Raw genomic sequence first — 11695 nt, forward strand, 5'->3', positions numbered from 1 at the left:
TACATTTTATTATGCAGTGCAAGCGTTATTTTATTTTTCTTCCCTATGCTGGCATGACTATTCTTATCATTAGCCAATAGGGCAAAGGTCTAGTCCACTTTACTTGCTGTTAGTATTTCTCTTTATCAACAGCATGCCACCGAAGCGAAAAGCATCGGCCACCAGAGCAGCTACAGCTTAACGCAAGGTTTCATCAACAACAACATTTGCTGTCCCTGTGAGAGCATCGGTCAATCCTCCACATGCAGCTGAACCTATTCAAGAATTCCTACAAGTTCCCAGTACCAGTCAACATAGCGAACAACTTGTTGCTGCAGTTTGAACACCTAGTGTCACTTCTTGGACTCACACCGATACCAGTGCATTAGCAGCCATTATGTCGCGAACAGTCATCCAGGGTTTAAAGGATGCTGGCCTTTTCACCTCCGCAAGCCCAGCCACAGCTACTACATCTCCAGCTGTAGCCCAATCAGTTAACAATGACATTACCAGTCAGAGGGTTTTAGTTTCTAGGCAACTGGCATCCCCTCACAGTTTCTACCAGTCGGTTGAAGGTGGAAGTGAGCAGGCTTCTGCTGCAAGCCCTTAACTGTCTGTTCATCTAGGAAAACATACCAACGTGCATGGAGACTTTTTATACAGTTCATAGGCAGCCAATTTGGGGTGCATTGTCCATCACTACCACTCTCAGACGTGCATGGAGACCTTTTATACAGTTCACAGGCAGCCACTTTGGGGTGCATTGTCCATCACTACCACTCTCAGACACGGCTATTGCATTGTTTATTGGTTACCTTTCCAGACAGCACCTAGCCCCATCCACTGTGTCAACTTACTTGTCAGGCATAAGCTATGAACATAAACTTGCAGGTTTTTCAGACCTAACCAATTCTTTTATGGTACACAAACTGGTTCATTTATATCGCACATTAGAGCATAAACTGGGTACTCGTCTCCTATCACACGCGATATTTTACATTGTCTAGTTAAGACCATTCCAGATGTTATTACATCAGCTTATCAGTGTTGTTTATTCAGAGCAATGTTTCTAACAGCCTTCTATGGATTCCTCAGGATTGGGGAAATCACCACTTAGAATAAACACGATATAGGTGGTGTCATTCGGTTCAATATGTTGCAGTTTCGGGAACTTCAGGTGAACCCCAGTCAATGATATTAACTCTTTTCAATTTTAAGCATAGCAGGCTGGGCACAGCATTTGTTATTTCATTTCAGAAGATTGATGTGGCTGACATTTGCCCTGTACAGGCTATGTGTGGGATTTTTGCCCTTTTAGGGGAGTGGAGCCTGGCCTACTTTTCTGCTTCCCAGGGGTGTTGGACATAGGACGTTGTGATTTCACAGCACATCTTTAGTACATAGATTACTCTATATGTTATACATATGCACATTGAATTTTGTTTGTATCCGGTCTAAAATGGCTGTGTGGCAGCCATTTTGTTTCTTATATTTGATGACTGTGCATTCGTTCATGTAAATCTCTCAGCGATGCCGGGCGCGATTGCATTGAAAGTTAGTACATTTTTTTTCCTTTTCACATATATATGCACGCCGTTTTTTGTAATGATTTAATCAAAAATGGCTTTGTGACAGCCGTTTTCTTTCCTGTATTCGATATCCATCCGCAGGGTCCCCAGGTATAATCCACAGGGGTTCAAGGATGAAATTAATATTAGTGCTGTGTCCATGCACAGGGGCTCATGAGTGCAGATATCTGAGATATGCCTGTGCCAATTCTTTTTAAACTTGGTACAGGGATACTACACTGTAGCATACATATGCATGTCAATTTATATTGGTGTGGCATGCATAATTAGTGCTAATTTGCATAATTCTGGATGAGAGCACTGTTTTTGGTACAACTGTACCAAATTTGATGAAACTTTGTGCAGATGATTTTCACAGAGAGTTCTAATATCAGTCAACGACATATGTCAGTATTGCATCAATTAATTGCCATTTTGCATATTTGATGAATTTTTGCAATTAGGGTGATGTCTAGAATATACGGTGATTTCCAGAATTTACTGCAGCAGATTTAATGAAACAAATGGTCAATATCTTTAGCACATAGCCCTACAATAGTGTACAAAGATACTTAGCAGTATCATGTTAATTAATTGCTAATTTGCATATTTCGTTCCTTTTCCTTATTAGTAGGCTATCTCCAGAAATACTTTAAAATTTTACGAAATCTGGAGCAGATGTTGATCCGTCAGCATCATAATACTTTGTGAACACATTAAGGAGTTTCATTTCTTTTTTACATATTTAATGAACTTTCATAATTATTGTCATATGTCTAATAATGCTGTATCAGTGGTCAAATACCGTGCAAAGATATGTAGAAGTTTCTTATCAATTAATTGCTTATTTGCATATTTATTGGATTTTAGTAATTAGGCTGATGTGTCAAGAAATAGTTCATCAAATTTCATGAAACTTGGTACAGATGTTGAGCTCAAATTGCTTTAACAGTGAACAAGACATTTATCAGTGTCAAGTTATTCAATTGGTGATTGTATATGTAATGAACTTTCCTAATTCTAGTGATATATCCACAAATACTGCGTTAATAAACTTGGTACAGATTTTGATCTCATAGTGTTGTTAATACAAATCATTGGCACTTAGTGGTATCATACATATATATAAATTAATGGGTAGTTTGCATTTACATAATGGATTTTTGTTTTAGGGTGAATGTCCAAAGTACTGCATCAAACTTTATGAAATGTGGTACCGGTGTTAATCTGTCAGTGTTAGTATAGGATGCAAAAATGTTTTGCAGCATCCTGTTGATTAGGTACTATTTGATTCATTTAAATGACCATTATTAGTATGGCAGCTTACAGTAGTCCCCTCAGAGGACTTGTAATTAACCCTTTCCCTGCCAGACAGTATCAATTCCCCATCAGCCAAGTCAGTATAAAGGGGTTTTGAGCCAAAACACGACGTTTTTTCACTCACTTGGCTTGGTCTGTTATAGCATCTTTAGTCAAATCAAATAAATAAATAAATAAAATTAAATAAATAAGTATCATCAAGTTAACAGTATTTTTGTTTTCACAGCCTTCAAATGTACAGTATTATGTAAAAATACACCATAGGGAATATGTATTTCATTAATTTTAACCATCTTGACCTGGTGTTGAAATATGGACTTGACAGGAAGGGAGTTTAATTAAGTACCTATTAACTTGAGGGCATTGTGTCATTGTCAATGACTTGTTGAACAGAAAAAGGGAAATTGGTGCTCTGCAGTCATATATAGGACAGGCATGGGCCGCTATATATGGGTGCCATTCTGGTTTGATCCTTCCCCCATTTCTACATTAGCGAGATGGGGGCCACCATACATAGATTTTTAGCATTGTTGTTTACCAAAATAGTTAAGTTTTCTTGAATTGTGTCAACCAGTTTTGTAATTTCATCAGGTTTTACCTTCGCTTCTGGTCATTTTGGGTGGGGCGGCCACACGATGTGTGGCTTGTGGCGTTTTTGAGGCCCACACCTTTGTGGTAGATTAATATGTGCCTTTTCTCTAGTGTTTTACTGTTCTGTAATTTTTCCTCGCCAGTTGACCTTTGACCTGTGACCTCCATTGTTTGGGGTTGTTCTGTAGTTTTCTCTCAAATCTAGGAAACTGGCGAGGAATTTTTCTTGCTTTCTCATTTTTCATATTTCATTAAAACGTCAAGGATACTTGGCCTTTCGCTCCATCTCATCATTGTTTGGTGATTATTTATCTCCCACAAACAGAGCAAAATGACCAGAAGTGGTTTAGTTTAAATGCAGGGATATAAAACCACGATTATAGAAAGATAATCGGATTTATATACATGCAGTTGTAGTTTTCATATTTTCAAGGGTAGACTGCCCTCTACGGCAAATAGAGTGCCATTCATTAGTGTTTAAGAGGGGGGTCACAACATTGCCCTGTCTCTTTTCGATCACACCGCCAAATAAGCAGCTGGCAGTTTGGTTTTTCCAACAATTTTATCCTCCAGCCTCCACCCCTCCAACCTCCATTGCTAGTCATAGGTTGGTGTTGGCGTTTGTGAGGCCCACACCTTTGTGGTAGATTAATATGTGCCTTTTCTCCAGTGTTTTACTGTTGTGTAAATTTTTCCTCGCCAGTTGACCTTTGACCTGTGACCTCCATTGTTTGGGGTTGTCCTGTAGTTTTCTCTCAAATCTAGGAAACTGGAGACGGATTTCTCTTGCTTTCTCATTTTTCATATTTCATTAAAACGTCAAGGATACTTGGCCTTTCGCTCCATCTCATCATTGTTTTGGTGATTATTTATCTCCCACAAACAGAGCAAAATGACCAGAAGTGGTTTAGTTTAAATGCAGAGATATAAATATATTTATGCTTCTTTTATATCGAGTGTATACAATTTGCAGGAAAAAACAACCGTGCCTCACCTTTAGTACTATTGTAAACATATTTAGCGAAATTATAAACTGCACAGTAGTTGTTTTCTTTTTAAAGTATTGATACTGTCACTTGCCTATATAATATGGACAGAGTACCTAGTCAATCACGTTGCAGCAGAAGGTGAGGAATCAATTAAGGTTGGGGTCTAACTTTATCAAATGAGTACTTTATCGAAAAGCTGTAGAACTGCCCTAACTACTACTACTGCATTTTGATCGATGCTTAAAAACAAATATTTGAAGAGCAAATATGTGTCGTAGGAATGACTACCACTGGTCTGTAGTGGCAGATGAGACCATTTTGCCATGGCATCAGTATTACATTGTGTTTATGTAAATAACTCTTTTGCTGAGTGCGTTCAAAAATAGCTGAAAAGGCCCGATTGCACACCTTATGATCATTAGAGAAATGAAAAACGACATCCCTCGTTTCGGTTAAAGAGAAATCCGCGGAAACGCAAAGGACAATGACATTGTAACTGTAGTTCGACATATTTTGGGTCATTTGACAAAGAGATTTTAGAAGTTCTTGAGTGAGACGTTAGCTTATTATATGAAAAGAATGATCATTAGCCGTTGACATGCACCAAATCATGAAACAAAGATGAAGATTCATTTGTTTACAATTTTCAAGGTGACATTGGACTTACAATCTTTACTTGGTAAGCACTGTATGAAGAAGAAGTAACGGATAATATAAGCGTCGTGTGGTTTGGACATACGTTTTATGCAAAAATGTGGCAAAATATGCCACTTCAATTTCCAAGTTAAATGAATTTTTCCATGGGTTTCTCGTAAACAGAGTTTTATTAAAGCATGAACATAAATGTTTGTCTGTAAAATGCTAGACTCAGTCTGAAAGATTCGTCTCTCGAGGGCGCTCCCTACGCTCCATTCCTCGTAAGAGGGGAAGCTCAGAGAGCCCCCTCCAGCGACGGATCTTCCAGTCTAGTGGATTGCACGATGTACAAGTTGATGACAGCTGTCCGAGGTCCAAAGTTTTGTGTTTATACACACATGCTGTGCGGTCAAATATGACAACAATTTGACACATTTATATTATGGCAATTAATGCCTTTAAACGAAACAAACCATTTTGTGTTCGATAGAGGGACAGTGTCTAGAAAAAAGGTATCGGCTGGTATAATCTTAGCTTACAAGTTGCTGCTTAATACATGCCGAAGAGACAGACGAAATTGTGTATTTTGCATTCAGATCTGAAGTATCTTACAAAATTGCAGTGGGTCTTGCAGAAAATATGTAAAGAAAAATCGCATGAAGAGAGCAAGCGTATGAACCGGAAGTACAGGACAGAATGACCATACGGTGGTAAAAAACCTTGTTCGTGGAATGACTGAGGCGCGACTGTCATCTTTGCGTGTTCGCTCGAAAGTGTACCGAATTGCATGTATTTGATATAATATCAATCGATACCGAAGAGACACAATTCAAACCACTTTCTTTGCTACGTAAAGGTTTTGTTTAGAACACACCGAATTTAAGGCCCGCAAACATGTTTCGCGAGATTTTGCGACAGTTGGATGGTCATTGGATTTGTTTATCAGTAGGTAGCACACCCAACGTTATTTATTCCAGCTAGTTCTTTCTGAGGAAATACCGCAGCTTTCAATCCTGTTTCTCTACTGTCTGTGGTTTTACTCCTGTTATCAACTATTTTACTTTATGAAATCAGCATATTGCTCATTTTAGATCACCGCATTAAAACAAACCCAGCACACAAAACAAAAACTGACGAAAGATACGATCCATATTGGTTGATGTTTATAATATCTATAAAATGTTTGCAGGATACTTAACAACAAAATACAAATACATACATGGCAGGACTAATCTGATAGCGATAGCCTATTCCAATTTTTTGACATATCTCTTGGTACAGTTGAACTATTGAACCTATATTTTCATTTTTGGAAAAGTATCGAATGATAAAGTGTGTAGAAGTAGAAAAAAATTGAGATTCTTCTCCATACTTGCAAGCAACGGATTTCAAATTTCATTTAACATGTTACAGATTCATTTTCTACTAGGTCAAAATGAATTTCTGTTTGGTTATCTTGATAGCAGTTTTGTTCTTTACGATCTAACTCATTAGTTTGTATATACTACTTGGACCTGTGCACTTGATATTCTCATACATCATGGCAATCACCATTTTGTACTATAGGTAGTATGCGCCTCGAAAGTGAAAGACTTTAACGTTTACTCAATTTTTCCAAATTGACACTTTCAAACATTCTCTTAGGAAATCAACAATAAAAAAATCAGGGGTCACCATGCAAAGCTTGGGCCTCAATCCCTTTGGTAACTATATGGAGTAAAATCAAAATTTCAGATTGTCGAAAAAGTGAGAAGGAGAAAGCTTTTCATTCTCCAGGAACTTAAAAAATGAGCTCAACAAGTGGTACACCAGAAAAGAATTGCACTTTTAGTTAGCAGTCGTTCTTTATCGACAATTTATACATGTAATCCAATCAAGGAACCTTAGGATGTAAGGCTACCGTGTCATCCTCAGCTGACATCTTGTTTCTTGGTTTTTTTGTTTGTTTGCTTGTTTTCGTTATCGTTCGAGGTTATCGTTCGCCCAGTTAAGCGATGAAATTCGTTTCTTCGCTTCGATAAAGTGTGTATGTGCGATGTATGATAGTGAGCATGCGTGCGTGAGTGCTTCACGAACTCTACAACGTGTTGAGCGGTCTCAGTCAGAAAAATGTAACAGCTTAGCCGGCTATTGAACCACTCTTTTTTTGGGAGTGGAGATTTAGCCGAGCGGTTCTGTCTGTGGCCTCTCAGCTAGGCGATTGATGCCGTATGTTGTGGGTTCGAATCCGATTGAAAACTAGCCGTATAATTTATACCGTCAGATGACCCAAAGGTTGAAACACTCCCGTTCAACGAGTGAAACAAGGAGATGACACGTCATTGATATGCGATGCAAAGGCGCTTCCTGATGTTGACAAGTATCAGTGGATTACACAAGTGGTTCTGTGGTGAATGGACGTACGCTTACACTGCAGAATGTACAAATATCAGATAACGGAATTTACAATTGCACAGCGAGAAACACTTTTTGTGATGAAATTGGTGGTTACGGACACGGCTCGAATTATACATACCTTGATGTACTATGTGAGTATATAGGAGAGAGAGAGAGAGAGAGAGAGAGAGAGAGAGAGAGGAGAGAGAGAGAGAGGAGAGAGAGAGAGAGAGAGAGAGAGAGAGAGAGAGAGAGAGAGAGAGAGAGAGAGACAGACAGACAGACAGACAGACAGACAGACAGACAGAAAAACAGACAGACAGACTGGAAGCAAGATGAAAAACAGACAGACAGACTGGCAGATAAACGGTGGGTGAAAAGCAGTGCAGGTAAAGAAGACATGACACAGTCAGACTGAAAGATAGGCAAAGAAGAGACAAATTCCAGACTGTATTTGCTATGATCGGTTTGAAATTTAAGCTTCTCTTCTTTTGACCATTTTTCTACGTACCATTCATTTAGAAAAATACCATTAATTTATCCATGAATAAACCTTTTGCACTTTTAGTATTCAGTAATTTGCCTTATGCACGGCACTATTTTGTTGCTTATAATTTTATTTATTTCATCTATTCATCTGAATCTAACATGTTGCCCAATGACCTGTGTTTCCGAAATATGCAGAGCATTTTCTCACTTTCCATTTACAAGATGATCATTGTCTTGACAAAATTTAGATGAAGCAACTTTGCTCTCAAAATTCCTTTCGTCAAATACACACATCAAAGTTCTACGATTCTCCATTCTTATGAATTTTAAACTATCTGTACATCATTTGTTACTGCATCCTATCTTTTTAACAGACCCCTCCAAAGAGGTGTTTTTAACAGGAAACTCAGTTCAGAAGACTGACGAGTCTTTGACGCTGACATGCACAACAAGCCGAAGTAATCCAGCTTCGATCATCACGTGGTATAAGAACGGTTTACCTTTACAAGGACATCCTGGTGTTAGCAACATTACGACGATTACCGAAGAAAGTAGCGGACACACTGGCTTCATTACGAAAGAACAAATACATATTAAATCCCAACCCGACGATAATGCTGCAAATATCCGATGTTCAGCGAATATTCCTTACTTCCGCTCTGCAAATGATGTATTCGCAAAAGAAATGGTTCTATCAGTTTTATGTAAGGATATGATTTGTTGATATTGTAGAAAGAAACTGTTTGTAAACCTTACGGACAACCATCGTTTTATGATCTCTGTTTTGTGGGGGAGGGGCTTCAGAATCAATCGTGATAATCTATTCGAAAGATGATTAGGTTACTAAGTAAAAAAGTGAGTTCAGAAAAAAACAAACAAAAAAACAAGTATTATTCTCAAAAGATACAACAAATTTAATTTTTCTATTGTACATCAATTACAGTTCCGCCGAACCAACCTGAAGACTGTCACACACAGCTTACAAAAACGACCCCTGGAAATGAATTGGTAGTCGATTCATGGTTATTACTTCAGTGTACTTCCTGTAGCAGTAATCCATCCGCTGATATATCGTGGTACATGGATGGGATTGAAATGAAGTCACCGCATCAAACAGAACACAGGCCTGGTCAACTCAACGGGACAGTGTCAGAAGAAAAACTTCCGATCAAATTAACCTATCAACACCACAAATTTTCAATACTCTGTGTAGCAATCAACCGGAATTTTCCAGGACAAATATATGAGTCACAGAAGATACAATTGGATGTACAATGTAAGTAAAAATTTGTAATAATTAAAATCTACGTAGAAACATGTTTGTGTTCATTGTTTTCTTTTCTCAGCAAAAAATTGCATACACTCGTTTATGATTTTTTTTCTGATTGAAGATGCGCCTTTTCCCGCAAATGGGCTGTATAACAGGAGAGCAGCTGTCAACGTTGGTGAGAATGCTATTTTAACATGTCAAATGAATGGTAATCCTCCCCCATCTATAAAATGGTATGACCAACACGGAAATCAATTACAGCCTGTTGATATCATAGGGCATGACAGAGAAGACATAAAATATACAATACAAGAGAGCAAGCTGTACATTGAAGACGTTGACCACAGTGATTATGGGAGATATTATTGCACAGGTAGTAATAAACACGGGGATGTCGAGATTGTCATAATTCTGTCAGGAAAATGTAAGTTTATTTTAAGTACTTAATGTTTCACGTAGACGTAGTAAGTAAATCACGCATAATTTTAAGTATTATAATTATATTTGTGTGGTCACATCGACCTAAATATCGTTGTTCATTATTGTATCAGCATGCCATTCCTTTACTTATTGATGTTATTGTTTGTATTATTTTACATCGCAGCCGCTCCAGATGCCGTCTCAGATATCGAGATTAGTGTAATGGCAGACATCGTAACCGTGCAATGGAAAGCGGGTTATAACGGTGGCGATGACCAAAACTTCTACGTTGAGTATGTTAACTTGCCTGAAGGGGTAGAGAAGAAGACGGAAGTGGTCAACGATAATGAACTTGGAGACATATCTGTCAACATTAGTGGTTTGGTTGAAGGTTCAAGTTACAACATAACAGTTGTAAGTCTCAACAGTTACGGAGAAAATAGAAGTCAAACGCTAACAGCAAGGACAGAAGGTAAGCATAACAGTTGTATCGTGATGACAAACCTAAATCTGGGGCAGAGTCTTTATATCGAAATTTGTCAACGTCATATCAGTACTTAAACTCTCTGCAGACCCTAGTGATTGAAACAGACATGGTGATAATTATAAACCAGATTACCATTTAGATTGTGCTAATATTTGACAAATAATTTTATTTGCATCTGACCTAAAAGTCTGTCTTTACGAAAACGTGTGATATTTGAGTTTAATAAACATTTGAGTAAAAGTGGCGGACTGAACGTCAAATTACTGATTGCCACTAGCTTTCATCAATTGTTCGTGGGGGTTTTCGACGTGAAATTGGCGTTTTCCTTTCATTTATGTTGTGAGCGATTGTAAGTGTCAATATCCAAACATTATTGACAAAACACGTAATATGAATAAAATGAGCAAAAGTAATATCTCTGATATTATTTGAACATTGAATACAGAAATTATTGTTCAAAGTGTGTATTATCATACGAAATTTTGCTTTGCAAGCGAGTATGGTGGAACAATTCCATGCCAAGCTAACTTTAAAAAAGTGAGTAAACCATCTCTGACTTAAAACGTTTGGATGCATAATATATGTTATAATGCCTCTTCCGTGTCTTCAAATATCCCGTGTTTTTCGATAATGCCATTGTTCCCTGTAGAAAATTTAAGTATGCTACTGAAAAAGACACTTTACATACACGCAGAATGGTTTGCATGTCATCATTGTGTTGATGCTTAATTTCGTCATTGAGAACAACATAGAAGCTCAAACTTTCATCAAATCCTCAACGATAGATATCATGTGCTACGTTTTTAACAATTATACTTTTATTCCTCAATGCCTCCACGACAGAGAAAAATGTTATTGAAGCCAAGCCTGATAAAAGTAAACACGATTACAAATTTACAAATTACTGCTTTCGTTTAGTTATCATAGCAAACTCTTAGTTTATTTCTTTGATGAAAATATGACTGCCTTTGTTTAGCACGCATCAACAATATACCATTTTGACCCAACTGCTTCGGGTTAATTAGGGGCGCCCTCTGTGTTGAGTATTTTCCCGCTTTTACTGATGTCATTTGTGATGTGTCAGCCATCTTGTTCACCCTTCCCCTCTTGCCAATTGTATATATTTTAGAGGAGGGTGGAGCTGGTTTGTCAAAACTCTTTGCTCAGGATTAAAGATTTTGCCAAGTTTCGCCAATACCAGTGTGTGGTTGCCTTCCTTTGTTACCCATTGGTTTCAGCGTTCTAGAGGGAAGCCACTAATTAGCAGAAAATGTGTTTAACGCTTACTAAGATTGAAAAATATTACCGTTGTGTAACACTGTTACTTCGCTTATATTTATGCACATTAATTGTCTTGTTTCTCTGTGAAAGTTAGCAATGCAAAATGACTAATTGTGTAGGCAGGGTAATGTTGTCTTGGTTTTTTTTTAATTGTCAAGTAAGGGTTTGTCGTCCATCTGTTAATGGAGGTAATACTCTTCAGATAAAAATGATTCGTTAATTGACAGCAACATATCCATGACTGGGAAAATGCGATAACATGATTGGTACATCGCTATCAAAGCACAGT

The 11695-nt window shown here is 37.8% G+C and overlaps 1 protein-coding gene across 1 annotated transcript; it reads left to right on the forward strand.

The window, feature by feature from the left end:
* Positions 1-376: 376 nt before the first annotated feature.
* Positions 377-11298, forward strand: LOC139128779 (cell adhesion molecule 4-like). Its single transcript, XM_070694497.1, has 5 exons — positions 377-560; positions 8892-9224; positions 9340-9642; positions 9823-10110; positions 11255-11298. The coding sequence occupies exons 1-5, from the start codon at positions 377-379 to the stop codon at positions 11296-11298; spliced, it is 1152 nt and encodes a 383-aa protein (XP_070550598.1).
* The last annotated feature ends 397 nt before the right edge of the window (positions 11299-11695 follow it).

Source organism: Ptychodera flava, unplaced genomic scaffold (genome assembly GCF_041260155.1).
Source record: "Ptychodera flava strain L36383 unplaced genomic scaffold, AS_Pfla_20210202 Scaffold_70__1_contigs__length_633064_pilon, whole genome shotgun sequence".
In the NCBI taxonomy this organism is placed as follows: domain Eukaryota; kingdom Metazoa; phylum Hemichordata; class Enteropneusta; family Ptychoderidae; genus Ptychodera; species Ptychodera flava.